Raw genomic sequence first — 18,287 nt, forward strand, 5'->3', positions numbered from 1 at the left:
CTCATTCCCTTTTTTTTGGGCAGGTGGCATTCATTTACCATCCCATTTCCATCTGGCAAAGTTAAGATTAAGGCTCTCTAAGAAGTGGGGAGATCCAGGCTACAGGAAAGCAGGCTGCGCAAAAGTTGAGTAACACACAAGAGAAGTTGGAGAGAAGGTGAAAAATAAAAGATAGGCCAATGTGAGGTGTGAGGTGACACTTCGAAGCACTCATCAGAGGTGACGCTAAAAATAATTAGCAGTACTCCATCATAAGAGAAAGCATTTATCTTTAAGAAGCATAGTTTGCACATGTATGATACTGCCTCTCCATTGTTCCTTTCAGGACATGTCAGATTGACAACCTCGTGCTCTGAATGAATGACTTGGCTCAGCTATCATTAGTGTGTACATTCAGAGCATCGAGCATGCATAGCTTAAGAATAGGACAAGAAGACAGCATAATTTTCGAGGGAAAAATCCAAATTTTTTGGTGACCTGTTCCCGGATTTGTACATTTGTTTAAGTTATGTACAATCACCTTACCAGGTGATTATCTAAACAACTAACTAAGTTAAATAGCTAACTCTTTTAATCTCAGAAAGCTTGTCACTTGAATCATGAGCACTTAGCAGCACTGTACAGGAAACAATTAACATAGCATGCTATAGCATTATGGCCTAAATAAATTCATAAGTTGAAGCTTTAGTATGCTAAATAGTGAGCTGAAACATCATGGCTGAGGCACACAAAGAAACACTAAGCTAAAGCTGATAAAGTTTAACAAGCTAAACTGACATCAATTTAGCTACTTATCGCCATCATGTTGAGCCCTTTTAAGGAATTTTTTTTAGAAGAAAACTAAAATGCAGAATAAAAAAATGGACCTTAAAGCTGCGGTCGGCAACTTTTTTTTCGTCATATTAGCTTGAACTGTCATGGGATTCTGGAAGTAGAATATTAAATAGGCTGTTTAGGAAAAATAACGAAATCTGTAGCTCCCTCTGAAGCCTGTAATCATGCTTGCAAAAACCGAGCGACCAATCAAGTTAGGGTGGAGGAATCCTACCTGTCAATCACAGCTTGTGCACACGCTGCTGAGCGTGAGTCTGCCCCAGCTTGTGTGCGCTCACACTGGTGTGAACTCACGTGCACAACCTCATCCTCAGAGGGGGAGCTTGTTAGAGGTTGGGGGAGGGACCTGAAAGTTGTAACAGTTCGAATTTTCCGACTTAAGACTCGCAATTTTGAAAACCTGCCGAATGCAGCTTTAAGGGATCAAAGGTACTGAAATCAATCAGTCAACATTCATTAATATATTCATTTCATCTGACATTGAGTGAATACTGCATACATATTCCTTCTTATCATCCAGCAAAAAGAAAAAAGACAAGAGCCGAATAGAAAATGTGATGCTTGTGTTAGGATCCCCCTAACACACACATTATCGCCTGAATAGTTGATCTTTCCTAAATCAGCTTTAGTACTCAAGATACAAACCATGGCGGACACAGAACAACCCACAAGGCCTGTCATTTCTGAGATACTCCTAGTTGTTGAACTAGTTGTTTAGCCATCACATTTGACAATTTTTCTACCTTTTAGCACATCAGCTTCTAGAAACAAGCATTCACTTGCTGCCTAATACACTTCACCTTTTAGCAGCTGCTGTTGTAACAGGATAAAGATTAAGCCTATTGCCGCCATAACGGCCCCCCTCTCCTGGTTATGTCACAGTTGCTCATCTTTGTTCATTGGTAAACATACTTGCAACTCCTGGTACCCTTTCTCAAGCTGAGAATCAAATCAGATGCTGTGTTTACTTGTTAAAGTGTCAGACATTTGCTCACAGGCATGGGTGGAAAGCACATTTTCTGAATAACTCATAGGATGGATGATATTTTACTGGACCGTTATGTTGTCAAGCACTTAGGCACTTTGGCAGAGGACACACTGCATAACTTGAACCCCATTTCCTTTCAAGCTGTGATCAAAGGAAAGCTTTTGGTTGCTGACAAGCTAATTAGCACAAAGTCTGAGTGCGTCTCCAGAATCCTACTAGTAGCAGCATGTAGCCTAAAAGAGATTGGATGGTTTTGGCTGGGTTCACTTCCTCTTTGATGAGCGTTTGAGTAACTAAACTACACTTACAGTTTTGCAGGACTGCTGAGTGTTGTGTGTGTATATACTGTACATACCTACATACATACATATTTACATATATACATGGATCAGATCTTTAGAGAGCTAAAGTGCTGCTTTTTGATGTGAACACACTTAACATAGATGGTGCATGTGTAATGGGAAGCACACACCTGGATGATTTGTTAACTCTATCAAGATATCAACATTAAGGATACTTGCAACTTGCACATGACTGCAAGACCATACACCACACAAGCATTCATTACGAGACAGAAAATGCACATTACCAACTCTCATTTAAAAAAAAAAGAAGAATAATTTGAGAATGTTTTAGCATCAACAGCCTATGTACCAGTGCTTTGTTGTAGTCAGTTGTAATTAAATTTTCACAGCTGCAAAGACTTAGTAGCCTATAGTGTTTTCATTGAAAGGCAAGAAGTTTGCACTGTGCAGTTTGGAATGAGAGAAGGCCACGGTTGCCCTTCAATAAACTTTACAATGTGGCATTCCAAGGTCATTGGACTGAGATGATGATCAGCAAAAAGTCAGAGTAGGTGAGAGAGTCTTCCATGTCCAGAATCTATTAAAGACATGCACATATGGGAAGGAGAGGGTCATGTCAGGTAAAGTAGAGGATGACTCAAAACAATAAATATAGTCGGGGTCAACAAAGTTAGTTGTAAGAAAAAGAGGGATTGAGACAATGAGTCTGTCTCACGTGCCCTTTCGGGCAGATGAGACAGGCAACAGAGAACATTCCTGGTTACTTTCCAGAGATAAAACTGCAGTACAGAGTGGAAAGACTTAAAACACAGCACTTTGGGGGGATGAGCTCACTCATTTTCCCCTTGTAGGCCTCTGGATTGCTTTCTGACTCATGACACACATTTATAAGCTTTTCACATCACTAAACTTGGACAAACGACATAGTGTTACTGCACATGTCTGCCATTGTGTGTGTGTTTATATGCATAGAAACATATTGCTATGTGAACTTGGCTGAGATTGTAAGAGAAAAGTGTGAAATAGACTAAATAATACCACTTTCGGATGTGAATGCATATTTCAAACTCATACCATATCGACTGATATGGTATGAGTGTCCTTGTTATCGATTGATCATTTTTGTGCACTGTACAGTACTGAGATCAGATGCAATACTCACACTGCTCAAGACTACTAAGTGGTTAGAATTTGAAAGACATTGCACCTTTCTGGTTGTATCGTCAGACTTGCGGCCGTATGTCCTGGACACCCGGGTGAAGAGAGGGGTAGAGCTTTCAACTGATCACCACCTGGTGGCTGTTTGGTCTCTGTATGACCGGTGTAAGACTTTGGTCCGCATTTTTGGCAGTAAGTCAGATTTGTTTCCGGTGAGGGTTGGACTCCGTCAGGGCTGACCTTTGTCACTGATTCTGTTCAAAATTTTTATGAACAGAATTTTTAGGTGCAGCCAGGCCCTTGAGGGGGTCCGGTTTGGCAACCCCAGAATCGGGTCCCTGCTTTTTGCATATGATGAGGTGCTGTTAGTATCGTCGGGCCGTGATCTTCAGCTCTTACTGGAGCAGTTCGCAGCCGAGTGTGAAGCGGCTGGGATGAGAATCAGCACCTCCAAATCCGAGACCATGGTCTTCAGACGGAAAAAGGTGGAATACCCTCTTCGGGTTGGGAATGAGATCCCAAGTGGGGGAGTTCAATTATCTCTGGGTCTTATTCACGAGTGAGGGATGAATGGAGAGGGAGATTGACAGGCGGATCGGTGCGGCATCAGAAGTAATGCGGGCTCTGCATCAGCCTGTCGTGGTAAAGAAGGAGCTGAGCCAGAAGGCCAAGCTCTCAATTTGCAGGTCAAGCAACGTTCCTACCCTCACCTATGGTCACGAGCTGTGGGTAGTGACTGAAAGAACGAGATCGCGAATACAAGCGGCCGAAATGAGTTTCCTCCGCAGGGTGGGCTCTCCCTTAGAGATAGGGTGAGAAGCTCGGTCATCCGGGAGGGGCTCGGAGTAGAGCCGCTGCTCCTCCGCATCGAGAGGAGCCAGATGAGGTGGCTCGGGCATCTGGTTAGGATGCCTCCTGGACGCCTCCCTGGTGAGGTGTTCGGGGCACGTCCCACTAGGAGGAGACCCCAGGGAAGACCAAGGGCACGCTGGAGAGACTATGTCTCTCTACAGATCTGGGAACGCCTCAGGGTCCCCCGGAAGACCTGGAGGAAGTGACAGGCACGTCTGGGCTTCTCTGCTCAAGCTGCTGCCCCCACAATCCAATCCCCGGAAAAGCGGTACGTGATGAATGGATGGATGGATTGGACCCCAGAAGGCCTCATAGTAATTTCTATGGCTACAAGTCTCTGAGGTTCACACATTAACATGGTATACTTCCATTTTCACATACTGTAAAATATAAACATAGAAGAGTCATTTATGAAAACAGACCAACAATTTTCTCTGCAGTTCCTGTTAGTCCTTCAATTCAGTTTAACTGTTCTCATCACACCTAGTATGGATTGTATGGATTTTTTTTAAGTAAAGCAAAGCAAAGGTGGCTAGAAAAAATAAACTTTTTTTTATTTAACATATGTGTTAAATATCTATCCCTAACATACTAGCTTAACCATTTTTGCATCATTCAACATTGTTCAATCACTTAATGTTGATGGTGAGCTCAACATCATCAATCGTAATAACCTCTACAAGTACTACTTTATGTCAGGTAGTTTTATTAACTTTAATCCAAAGAAACTGAATTGGTTGACTGGTTTGAATGTAAGTAATAAGTATGTGGTTCAATCCTTGAATGGGTTCTTTCTGCGTGAACTTTGCACGTTTTCCCTGTGAATGCGTGGGTTGTCCCTGGGCACTCAGCTTCCTCTGACAGTCCAAAAACATGTGTTAAAGATTAACTGATGGTTCTAATTTGACCTAGGAGTGAGTGTGTTCAGGTATTTGTCTCTGTGTTGGTCCTGTGATGGACTGGTGACCTGTCCACAGTGTACCCTTCTCTCACCCATTGGCAGTTGGGCAACGCTAAACAGGCCAGACTGACTTTCTCTTATATAAGGCTTCATTCTCCTATCTTGAGTGTAACTGATGACTCTGTTGGATATGCATGCCATCCGGTGAGTCTAAGGCCACTTTTCAATACCCTATGTTTGAAATACCCTATGGGGGGCACGACTTGAATGGCTAGATGACCCCATGCTCCAGACTGCATTGGATTTTTTGTGCAAACTGCCTGATACTGCACTGTGGCTAACTGCGGTGTTACCGTTCAGCTTGACTCTTCAACATTTATTTGACCTAAACTGCTTTCCTGGTGTAAAGTCAGCAAATTACCTAAAGTCTATATTTGGATGAGTTGGGAGCACAACGATAATGTCTGTGTGTGGTTGTGATGTGACAAAGTGTTATAGCAGCACTTGGGAAAGCACTTTCTTCCAACCCCTTGAGTAAAGGAATTGGGGGAACTGCAAGCTGACTCACTCTCATTTGAGATGCTCTGACTAGGATCTCCCAGGGGGGAGCACCTCTTCAACAAAGCTCCCTTCAAAGCTCCATGAGCTATAGAGGATTGCTCCCCACTCTCCATCCCCACACCCAAGTGATATCACAGAACAAGCCCTTGAGAACATTCTGACAGTGTGATGAGGAAGTATGACAGTTCAGAGCAAAATAAATAAATAAAACACGACAACAAAAGAGATTTTCCTTCACCTGTCTGCTTCTTGATTTCAGGATTGTGTGTTTCTGTCTCTTGCCGCACAAACACACACACACACACACACGCATACTCCCCTTGGTGGAAATAATAACATTTCACCTTCATTCCAACACACCAACTGGTGATAAACAAGAGTTTCAGCTTGTATACAGACACTTAAAAACTGAATTTTTTTTTTTTTTTACAAATACAAATGCACACCCTCAGAATGACAGATGGCTCATGAAGAGAAACACAACATTGCCACCGCCAACTCTGAACCACCATGCCACCAACGGCTACATAAGCTATAATTACAAGGTTTTATTGCTGCCTTTGGCCAAATGACAGACACTGTTACATCAAATGCAAAGTGGTTTCACAGCGAAACGGCTTGGTCAAGAAAGCAACTCCAGTCAGAAACTTTGAAAAATATCTTTGTTAAAACTTTTTTCTGCTTGCGTATAACTTCATTGTCATTTTAAAGTTGAACACAGATATAAGGAACTGTTCAAAGGACCACTTAATTGAGGACAGGTTATTTTTTGCAGCCTTTGCCATTCAGTAGCACTTCTGTTCTGATTTCTGTTATGAGTGGATCATAATCTTTTTCATTTTACCTAGCATTTTAGCTTCAGTGTTTGTCTAGTTCATTGAAATAGTATCTTTGTTCAAGCAGTCATTAAATTTTTTGAGAAATGCTCTCACTGGTCATCTTGCAAAATCAGATGAGAAGATCAGCCTAACTTTCACACATGCTGGCCAAATCCAGCAGTGCCGTAAGTGTAGCATAGATGCATCTGAAATATGGACAAAGAGCCAGCTTGATCATCAATGATCATCTAGCCATTCAAATGGCCATAGATGCCCCCAGCGAAAGGGTTAGATGACGTTAATCCTTGATACTTAAAAGAAAAAGGGGCCGCCATTGCTCTGCAAAACAGTGGGGTAGGGCCAAATTGTAGGGGCCAAGATGAGGAATTGGGATTGGGTCTTAGAGAGCTTTAGAGGAGAGAGGCTATTTCCGGCAGTAATACCAAATTAACCATCTGAAGGCTGAAGCATTAAATATGAAATTGAATTTCTTTATTTTTGGGGGCGGCTCTGGACGGAGCCGATTCTTGCCATGAAAAGCAACTAGAGCTTGGCAATGTGAGATTGAACCACAGTGCACTGCCATGACAAACAAGTTTAATTCAATTCAATTCAATTCAATTCAATTCAAATTCAAATTCAAAAATACTTTATTTATCCCAGAGGGAAATTAAATGTTGATGTAGCTCAATTAAATCAAAGAGTTATTATAGATGCTGATGGCTGTGGGCAGGAAAGATTTCCTGTAGCGGTCCGTTTTGCATCCAAACTGAAGAAGCCTTTGACTGAAGAGACTCTGTTTTCTGATAACAGTCTCATGGAGAGGATGTTCAGGGTTGTCCATAATTCTCTTGATTTTATGCAAAATCCTTCTTTGCATTATTGTCTCCAGAGGTTCCACAGTCATCCCCAGAACAGAACCAGCCTTCTTTATCAGGTTGTTGAGTCTTTTTAGGTCCCTGGTTCTGATGCTGCTGCCCCAACAGATGACGCAAGAGGAAATGACGCTCTCAACAACAGACTTGTAGAAGATCTGCAACATCTTGTTGCAAACCTTGAAGGACCTTAGCTTCCTCAAGAAGTACAGTCTGCTCTGTCCTTTCTTGTAGATGGCTTCACTGTTGTGTCTCCAGTCCAGTCTGTTGTCCACATGAACACCAAGGTACTTATATTCCTCAACCACCTCCACTTCTTCTCCCATGATGGAAACAGGGTTTGATCTGACCCTGTTTCTCCTGAAATCTACAATCATCTCCTTTGTTTTGTTAACATTCAAGATGAGATGATTGTTCCCACACCATGCCACAAAGCGGTCCACCAGCTCTCTGTACTCAGCTTCTTGTCCATCTCTGATACACCCGACAACTGCAGAGTCATCTGAATATTTCTGTAGATGACAGGAGTCTGACTTGTACTGGAAGTCTGAAGTGTACAGAGTGAAAAGGAATGGTGAGAGTACAGTCCCCTGTGGTGCTCCTGTGCTGCTGATCACCTGGTTAGACACACAATTCTTCAGTCTGACAAACTGTGGTCTGTTTGTCAGGTAGTCATTAATCCAGGTGATTGTTGAGGCCTCCACCTGAGTCTTCTGGAGTTTCAGACGAAGCAGATCAGGCTGGATTGTGTTAAATGCACTGGAGAAATCAAAGAACATTATCCTCACAGTGCTGCCTGCTTTGTCCAGATGACAGTGGGTTTGTTGAAGCAGGTGTATGATAGAGTCTTCAACTCCAACTACATGGCGATAAGCAAACTGCAGGGGGTCCTGATATGTGCTGGTTTGCTTACACAGGTGGGTCAACAGGAGTCTCTCCAGGACCTTTTTGATGTGGGATGTCAGTGCAACAGGTCTGTAGTCATTGATGTCTGAAGGGTGAGTTTTCTTTGGTACCGGAACCAGACAGGATGTCTTCCACAACAGTGGTACCTTCTCTTGGGTCAAGCTAAGGTTGAAAAGGTGTTGCAGAATCCCACAGAGCTGCTCTGCACAGGCCTTCAGGACTCGGGGGCTGACACCATCTGGACCTGCAGCCTTGTTCCGGTTCAGTCTTTCCAACTGCCTCTTCACCTGACTTCTAGAAACAGAAAAGTGGGAGGGGGAGGCAAAGGGGACAGCAGCATCTCCTGATTGGGTTGAAGACAAACTAGTGGAAGCAGAAGAATCCATGACTGAGGTGGAGGTGGAGATGTTACAGGAAAGCTTTGAGTCAGAGGAGGGTGGGATGTCTCTTTGGCTGGGAACAGGAGGGGAGGATGGTGAGCTTGTTCCTGAACTGAACCTGTTGAAGAATCTGTTCAGCTCATTTGCTCTGTCCAGACTTCCATCCATCCGATCCTCCCTCTGCTTGAGGCCTGTGATCTTCTTCATTCCTGACCACACATCTCTGATATTGTTCCTCTGCAGTTTACTCTCAAGCTTCTTTCTATACACCTCCTTGCTCTCTCTGATCTTGACTTTGAGCTGCTTCTGTATACTCCTCAGTAACTCCCTGTCTCGCTCCCTAAAGGCTCTTTTTTTCCTGTTCAATAGTTCCTTTAGCTCACTGGTGATCCAGGGTTTGTTATTAGGGAAGCATCTCACTGTTCTGGTGGGGATGGTGTTGTCCACACAGAAGTTTATATAGTCAGTCACACACTCAGTCATGGCATTAATGTCCTCTCCATGTGGCTTACAAAGAGAAATCCAATCGGTTGCATCAAAACAACCCTGTAAGGCTTCTTCAGCTTCCTCTGACCACTTTCTAACAGTCCTTTTTGTGACAGGTAGTCTCTGGACAAGGGGTTTATATGCTGAACAGAGAAAAATAAGGTTGTGATCTGATTTACCCAGGGGAGGTCTTGATTTGGAAATGTATGAATCCTTGACATTTGTGTAAAACAAATCCAATGTCTTATGAGGCTGTCGTCCTTTGTTACATTAATTTAAAGATCTTTTTTTTTTGCCACCAGTCTATTACTACAACAAAGGTAAGCCATGGCAAGAAGGACTTAAGTAGTTGGAAGTAGTTGGCTCTGACTTACGGTCACATGGCCAACAAAGTAAAAATAAAATATGTCATCTTAAGTTCTCTGTTCGTACGCCATGTAAACAGCTTTTTGTTGTGGTCTTTGAGCCCTTTAAGCAGTTTTTCAGAGAGCTACTGCTTTAATGTTGGGGGACATTGCTATTGTCGTTGAGTGTTGTTGACTTATGAGGGGGGAGAGTATGACTGGTCTGCTGAAAACCGAAAAACATAACAAGGTAAAGTCATCTGTTTTATTTTCATTTTCAGTCTGTAGCCCTGAGGTGTCCTTCATTATACATGTCAGAGGTTTTTAATGTTGTGGCTGGTGGATCTATAATCCCTTCTCTTTTAAATGGATCAGATTGAGTGAACAGTGTCTACACTGCAATATATATGCAAAGCCTCAACTTCAAATAATTGAAACGGGGTAACTCACCTTGTTCTGATGTCAAAGTGTCACATGATCCAAAGCTGAGGGCCAGCAGAATCAGAGAGGAGCAGAGAAGCAACATGGTTTTACCCTCTCTGAACGCAGCGCCTCACCTCGCTACCAGCTTATGGGGGAACAAGAAAGAAAAAAGAGAATGTTATAGAAGTCAAATCCTTCCTCTGTTCTGTAAGTATGCCACCAAGAGTGCTCACTCTTCCAACAGCTGTGCATTAAACTCGCCTCCTGAATAGGTGCTGATGTTTATTTATGAGTCACTCACAGTTGATGTGTTAATTATGTGGTATAATGCGAGCTTAGTTGGTGGGATATGAATTAACCAGAATGTCCCTCATTAAGTAGTGTAACTCTATAAAGTATAATCATAGCCATTATCCTGTCCATCTGGTCAGCCATTGACTGGGCAGCTGCTGCACACACCCCTACAAACACATGCAGTCAAATTCCTACAGTATAGGACACTTTAATGCATGCACATGTGACCACGTGGCAATAGAAACTTGATCCTTAAGTGAAAAAGACAAGAACACATTTTGCGGTAAACAAAGTCTGCGGCATATGCAAAATGCTCCCATGAAAGTGAAATGATTCACACAGAGGCTGGTTGGCCCACAGTCAAGCAGACAATAGGGCCAAAACACGCAAACACATCTAGAGAACTGAGGACATGGTTGTGTTGTACCAGATGCTTCCACATGGCCCAACAACAAACCCTCACGCACACACACACACACACACCCCAACCCGATGATGAAAAAGCGTGCCACGTGTAAATAATCATTGCATTTGGTCTCTGCAATCCCTCTCCCTCACTATATAACCCCTCATTCATAAACACACACAAGAATGCGCACAGATAAATACACCCACTCCGCCCACTCAGACTTGCTTAAACAGATCCCAGCTGACCTGGACTTGCCCTGAGCATGTGCGAGAGCTCCATAACTCTGCAGTGTTTACTAGTACAGCAGGACACCTCAAGGCAGGCAAGCAGACTGTGTCTCTGCACACACACCTGTCCTGTCTGCCAGGAGAAATGACCCACACACTCTCTCCCGGGGGTACACAAAGTGGCAGAGGACAAAGTGTGGGAATGCCATCCAGCCTGACCTGACTGTGCGCAGTGAACTGGTAACAAACCCCCCTTTGGAGGACAGCATTTTAAATGATGCTATGTGATAACGAGGACAGCTCTCCTTGCCCCCTCTCTGTGACTTATGCATTCAGTTTCAAGGTGTGCCTCCTATCCGTGTCCTGTTGTTGTTCATTATTGTAAGAACCAAGATTTTTTTTGCAAGAGCCTGTATAATCACGCTGTATCACAATTTATCTCTGAGCACTTTTGCTGGCAACTTGGACACTGTTTGGGGGAAAGTGGTTGAGGGCTAACAGCAAGAAGAACAAGTTTGATCCTGCAGCTGTATGTGTGGACGGTAAATCAATGCCTTAGACTGCTGTGTTTTGAACACAGTGAAGCTGTAGCCACTATTACAGGCTTCATGCAACATGATCACAACAATAAGGCTCACACAGTACATTGTTCATAATGCATCAACGTCTGCAGAACACAGGCTGCAGGAAAAGTTACAGCTCATTGCTATTGTGATCTGGCCTTAATCCAAAACATCTTAATAAGCTGCCTAATACGTGTTGCCAAGGATGTCTGTCTTTCTTCCCATCTCATTGCTTGCTATGGACGATAACCCAGGATGGGATTAGGTTGCTGGGCTTGGTTTGGCTCTGAGCCCAGTTAGCAGATGTGAGAGTGATTGGTCACGATGTATGTGGCCAATACAGGTAGTGAATAAATGACAGATTTCCTCCGGCCCTAAAAGCCAGACAACAAGAGCTGGCGGACAGAAGTGAGGACCAGCATCCACAATCGAATTTCTTTATTAGTTTGAATCATTTAGTTCTTTGTCCATATTGTCTGTTTTCTTTATCCAATACAGCTCTAAGTTCTGCCACTTTCCAGGGCTTGATTACAGAGAAAAAAAAGATCCATTGATACCGTGCTCAGCGACATAACAAAGGAGGCAATATGTGCTCAGTGCTTCGTAGTTTGTGCCGTCACACATTTCATCATCATTGCCATCACTTACAAAATACAGCAACAACCACAACACAAGCTTGTTTAGGGGAACCCACTCTGACAGAGTTAAATGAAACATGTCCACTTGATGGCCCGACAACAGAATTGCTTATTAGCCACCCAGACATAAATAATTGAATAACAGTGAAACACTGTTTGAAATACTTTGCATCTGTTTAAATGGTAGAACGCAACATAAATCTGTCACTCTGTCAGTGATATGTGCAAGTTCACTGCCTTCCCAGCTGTCTCCTCCAGCGTACTGCAGAAGGAAGAATGATGGACAGCTCATTCTCAATCTATCTGCTTCCAATCACTCACATCCATGTTGCTAACTTTTTTTTTTCGAGTTGAAAGACTTACATATCCAAATCACAAATATTAGAGATGTAGGGAGCAAAATAAAGCCATATCTGCCAGATATGAGACAACTAAAATCAGTGTGATGCTACCTGTAAGTCTACCTGTTAGGGACAAACCTGACAACACCTACTCTTAATGCTAATTGGTTGTCATTACAAAGCTTCAAAGTAATAGTTAGTGCAGTCAGTATTACTGATTTAATCTGTAAGAGCTGACATGATGCAGAACTTTGCATTGAGAGCTCCTTTATTTTCATGCGTAACCCTTACATCAGCAACATTCGTCATCCAAAAGTCTAAACTTCCATTGCAAAATTCACAACTGTACAAAACACATATCTATTCTAATTCACAAATCCGCTCTGACTAAAAATTTACTTTACTCATGCCACTGTATATTAACAAATGCACAAATGCAATGATTTAAACCTTAAAGAGTATAATTTACTTGCCTACAAGGTCTTTAATTATATAGCCCTACCCTGAAAAGGTTTCTACTGTAGAAAAGATAATCTTAGTTTGGGAATTCTCTGAAATATTTGTACCAATGTCCCAAAGTGGATGTTTGTACATTTTGAAAATATGGTCAATGATTTCCCATAGCTCTAATATCTGGGATTTCTCCAATATGCTGGTTCATCTTCTGTAGTAAGTCCTCGCTGAGCAGAGATTGTTTATGGTAACTGTTGTATAACTTGGTTGGATTCAACCATGGAAAAGAAGACCTGCATGGCAAGTGGGAAGGCTGACGTGCATGAAGGACATTCTCATGCAGCACAACAGGGATGCTTCCAAGGCCATAAAGGGCAAAGATACAGAGAAATGGTCAGAGAGGCTTCAAGTGGAGCCAGACTGACAGAGAAAGAGCACTCCGAAGGCCAATCATAGTCAATTGCTTCTCATAAAATGTTGCAACATTCATGTCATCCTTTTCTTTTTCTTTTGGGAGTAGATATATTCCTGGAATGAAAAAAAATTGAGGAAGTAAGAGTTTAGAACTATACTACAACAAGCTGATACTACAAGTAGAGAGCATCCTTTCTGTGGAAACTACTAGAAAATAGGAACACCTTTCTGCAGGATGGTTGTCCATGCTCGTAAAAGCTCTGTACGTATGTGACAGCAGTGCATTGAGCTAAATACTAATGTCAACATGCTAACATTAACAGAACTAATATAGCAATATTTAGCTTGTATTATGTTTATCATGTGAACTGTCTTAGTGTAGCATGTCAGCATGCTAGGTTTTGCACTTACAAATTTGAAATGTTGTTTAAATAATAGAGCCAGATTGCCAGAATTATTGCCCTCAACTCCATATATTAGCTCATATCACCACCAGCCGCTCAATCAGCTGATTCCCTTCTCTACTTTACTCCTTTGAAAGGTTCTTTCTTGCTTCCTGACCTAGAAGCCACTTTGTAACCCAGCTCCACCTAAGCTCCTCTTTTTCAAACTTTGTCTGATTTAATCCATGTCAAGTTTCTTGTTGTTAACCCTTTTCAAAATTAGATTGCGTCTTAACATCACAAAAGACTACCTTATTACACTAGTACGTGTTTCAAAGTAGGATGCCAGCATTGCAAAGTCAGAGGAGTGATATCACCAGCAGAATCTCGAGTGGAACCTTTCTCTTCCTCACGCAAAGTGCCACCAAGAGGGGGAAAAAAAACGGTAGAAAACTGTGAGCACAATCTAATAATCCGTGCGCATGGTTTTCCACTGGGTAGCACTCAATAATCCGCACACAGATTGCAAAACCAAGAGCACAGTTAAATAATCGGTGCACACAGATTATTTTTTTCTCACGTTGGTACTTGCCAACGTACCAACAGGTTAGTGGTTCCCAAGCTCATGTGTTCCAAGTGCTAAAAGCTGCAAATGCGGCCAAACTCTCCTGATTCTTTTTTTTTTTCTTTTAAGTGCACGTCAACATTAGCTAAATGAGATCAAATTGTTTTCTTATACATATTCACACGTTGATTTAATCAGTCCTGGAAAATTCAATGTGTAAAGAAACATGCACGGTGCCACAGGACTGTTTTAAAGAGGAAAATGTTGCAGCTCACCGTGTTCTCCACTGTGGGCTTGCAGAGTGTCTGCACATTACTATGTTTAACTGCTTGCTGGTCTCAATGTGTAGAGGGAACACATGTCTGCTGGGTATGCCATGGCATCACACAGTCAGCTCTGTGTGAAGAGACTTCTTTTATGTTTTAGTGCAACAGCACAATTTGATGTGTTTCATTCTCAATCTAACCTTTGTTAATGTCATGTTTTATAATTTTGTATAAATGCAAATCTAACTGACAACATCTGCAGTGAAAACCCCCTGTGATCTGTGTAGCCTTGCCTTGAGAACTCCAGGTTGGGACCCCAGCACTAGGGTGTCTTTGCTACTTCTCTTCTTGCCTCCGGCATTATAGGCTTGCATATGAATAGCTAGGGAAGGGGTGTCCCATAATAAGTCATAACACAAAATACTCATTAAACATAATTTAACAGAGTTTGTTTTTGACCAAGAAGGCCCTGACTAAATTAGAATAAGTCCTGAGGAGAAGCATGGATATATGTACCAAATTTCAGAGGAATCTATTCTTCTGGCATTGAGACATTCACCCAATACCACAAACATGAATTCAACTTCTGAACTCCATAAATGATCACATTTGTGGACTTAATTCGTTCCTGCGTTTTTGCGATATTTTTGTCTTGTATGAGACTTATTAAATGGCCAACAGACCAATTATAGCCCAATCCCAGTTAGTAGTTATCTACCCATCCAAATGGCCCCAACTCCCAATGACCGAAGAGAAAAATGGTAAAAAATGAGCCCCTTTCACACTGCCGAATAACCCGCGTTTAATCCGCGAATTTAGCGTGTCCGCTGTTGCGTTCACACTGCCGACCCGGGCTGCCGCGTCAACTCGACTCGCCTTTCGACCCGCGTCGGACCCTAGTCTTTTTGCCAAGCCGAGTTTGGTGTGAACGCAATCGACACGGGTCGGACGTGGGCGTGGCGTGACGTGAGGAGTTTAAAAGACAGAATGGACAGCTGATTCAGAACAACAGCGACAGGTGAGGACAAGTTTTACTCTGTTTTAGCCTACATCAAGTTGGAGACATTTTTTAATATGGCCAACTGGGGAGACAAGGAGGTCCGCGAGCTCCTCAGCCTCCGAGCAGAGGACGTTATTTACCGCCACATTTCGAGGGACTGTTAGTGCTCTTGTATTCTCCGCATATGTTCTTCGGCGCATCCCACGTTGTAACCATCCACACCCCGTAAAATAACATCTCCATGAACTGCATTGCAAAAACGAGTCCTCAAGGTATATTTAACCCTACCTCCGACGCATTGGCTTGTGCCTACGTCATTGTACACGCCCAGCATTTTATGGGTTTCGTGTGACGCTCTGCCACTAGGCAACGCCCCCTGAACTCGGCTTCAGGCGACACGGGTCACCTAACACGCCAAGCGTTCACATTGCTCGACGCGGGTCGAAGGTGCAATTTGGACCCGCTAAGGTAGCGGGTCGCAGTGTGAAAGGGGCTATGGATTGATGTTTTGAGATCAGTCATTATACTTCCTGATGCTGTCAGACCCTCACACAGTTCACGCTGTGAATGCAGCACAGGATCATTCACACTCTATCAGATCTTGACATGCTTCACGCCTTTAGAGCACACTGCATGACTGTTACAGCAACTATGAGTGTATAAAAGTAAATAAAAGACACCTCGAGGGCTTGACAGACAACACAGATATCCACTGACCTCGAGCAATGGAAACTCTTAAACTGGGAAAGGTAATATCCAAACCTGTTTGACACTCAAGAAAGAGAATGTGGCAAGTTTTTACTAGTCTTACCTTTGAGGCAATGTTCAAGGACTTTACTTTAAAATGTTGTGAGAGAATCAGGCCAGCTCAACAAAGAACTGTAAAAAGATTAAATCTGCCCTCCACACACAAGGCTACCCGGAAGTCCCTTTTGGTTAAAATGAAAAAGCATTGATGCAAAGTAAGGGCCAACTCTCATGACATGACTGGGTTGGCCTTGAGCCACTGCAAGGCAGCCCTCAGTTAACAGATAGCTTAATGTTAACTTAACCACAGACCTAAATAAGCAAAAAGTTAAGTGGTGGTACAATTTGTTTTAGGCACTGCAAATAGACTGGAATTGGGAGAAATGTGTGAAGCCACATGCAGTGAGTAACACCTATTGTGTTAGATTTAAGAGCACCAAATCTGAATATTAAGGCCTACGTAAAACTACAGGGGAAGAAAGTATCCCAGGAGATTTTGCTGAATGGAAAGATTTAGAAAATTTGCAGTCTATTGTTATAAAGAAAATGTCTAAAACAGAACTTTGAAAACCTCTTGGGGTTTGTGCGTGTGCCACTGAATGTGCACACACAGGATGCAAAATCCAGCAAACATGGGATGCCTTAGCAATGAGAAAAGCAGATGTGGCATTGAAACTCCCTCCTCTGCACTTCACTTACTTTCCCAAGCAAGAGGTAGGGAGACACACTTTGGAGGCTGATCTCAAATCAGTGCATATCTTTGTTTGGGCAAAAGTTTAAAGGATATAAATAGATCCAAAGGAACACAGCGATGTTAGGAGGTTTTTCCATTGGATGCAAGCCAGAAAGATTTACAGTAAAAACTCAGCCTGTTATGAGTGTGTCCAGGCCTGGTATTGATGTGAAGGGAAACTCAGCATCACTTTTGCCAGCAGCTAAAGTAACTAGTATATGGCTTACAATATTCTAGCAAAAATTCAAAGAAGAATAAAAAAAAAACACCGACGAGGAGCATGTGTCAGGAACACTGAGGAGATAACAATGTCCACTGGGAGAACTTGAGTTAATAATGTCTCAGTTATACTGCGAGCTCACAGTGAGTTTGTGGTATGTATTTAGGGATCTGCAGCTTTATACGCCTATAATATTCCCTTGTGATGTACTGTGGAAAAAATTTTGGCTTGTTGCATCATAAACCTACTGCAAAACTTTCATTACATAGTTTACACCACTTTGTGCACTAAAGTTTTACATTAACCCTCAACATTGCAACATTTCTTTGGCATAACCAAAAACTTACCAAGTGGACAAAAACTTTCAGAAGTCATTAAATGTTACACTTACCTTCAACCACCGTTCAATCCACAAAGTTGTGATCACATTAATCCCTTAAAATGCGAGTGAAGGAACAGAGGGGAATACTTGAGAAGCGATGCAAATGAAAATGCTAAAAGGTTTTGCTGCTGTGTGGTTTCTGTCCCCCTGCTTTTTTTTTTCCTTGAGTCTTCCTCCACAGAGAAAGGAAAGAAGAGAAAAGTTGCTCCAGGATTGTTCGTGTCCAACTTTTCCCTCCCCTCTCCCTTTTGCTGCTGAACAGTCTCCAAAGCGTCTTTCTCACCCTCCCTCCGCCTGCTCCATGTGTGCAACTCGGTTTCTTATTACTTTTCCACTCAGTCTCTATCTCATCCTCCCATCCAATCTCTTTTCAACAGCACCCCCTCTCTGTCCCCCTCTCTCTGTTCCTCCCTGCTTCTTTCCCCCTCTCAATGGGAGATCCCTGTATGAAACATGTGGTGACATCACCTTGTCCACAATGCTAGAAAACGAGCCTGGGGCATCTCTTTAATCTCCCCAGCAAGCTTTTTCCAGGCCTCTACCCTCTGTTTACCCTCTACTCCCAAGCCGTCACCCACTCCTCCTCCTCTCCCCCTCTCCTCACCTCTCACTGTGTGATTCATGACATACTGGAGGGGTAAAGGAGACCCAGACATTCTGTCTGGGTTGAAGCACTGTATTAAAAACTAGAAATACAGATTAAAGTGACCCAGGTGGTGCATTATTGAGACAAATTTGCTCCATTAGAATTAATTAACTTACTTATCACATTTACGTATGATTGAAGGTCAGGTCAACGGTTCCCATATTGTGTTATCACT

General features: G+C 42.7%; 1 protein-coding gene across 4 annotated transcripts in view; it reads right to left on the reverse strand.

The window, feature by feature from the left end:
- col16a1 (collagen, type XVI, alpha 1) overlaps positions 1 to 17,821 on the reverse strand; it is a 79,940-nt gene extending 62,119 nt beyond the window's left edge. For 2 of the 4 annotated variants that reach the window (XM_075450486.1, XM_075450484.1), the window contains exons 1-2: positions 17,476 to 17,819; positions 9,859 to 9,976 (exon numbers count right to left, since the gene is read on the reverse strand). In XM_075450486.1, the coding sequence (XP_075306601.1) occupies positions 9,859 to 9,934 (76 nt within the window). In that variant the 5' untranslated portion in view covers positions 9,935 to 9,976; positions 17,476 to 17,819. Of the gene's footprint in view, positions 1 to 9,858; positions 9,977 to 17,475 lie in introns of all 4 variants that reach the window. The other 2 variants (XM_075450485.1, XM_075450483.1) reach the window with 2 other exon arrangements.
- Between the last annotated feature and the right edge of the window lie 466 nt (positions 17,822 to 18,287).

The sequence above is a fragment of the Odontesthes bonariensis genome, chromosome 18 (genome assembly GCF_027942865.1).
Source record: "Odontesthes bonariensis isolate fOdoBon6 chromosome 18, fOdoBon6.hap1, whole genome shotgun sequence".
Taxonomy (NCBI): domain Eukaryota; kingdom Metazoa; phylum Chordata; class Actinopteri; order Atheriniformes; family Atherinopsidae; genus Odontesthes; species Odontesthes bonariensis.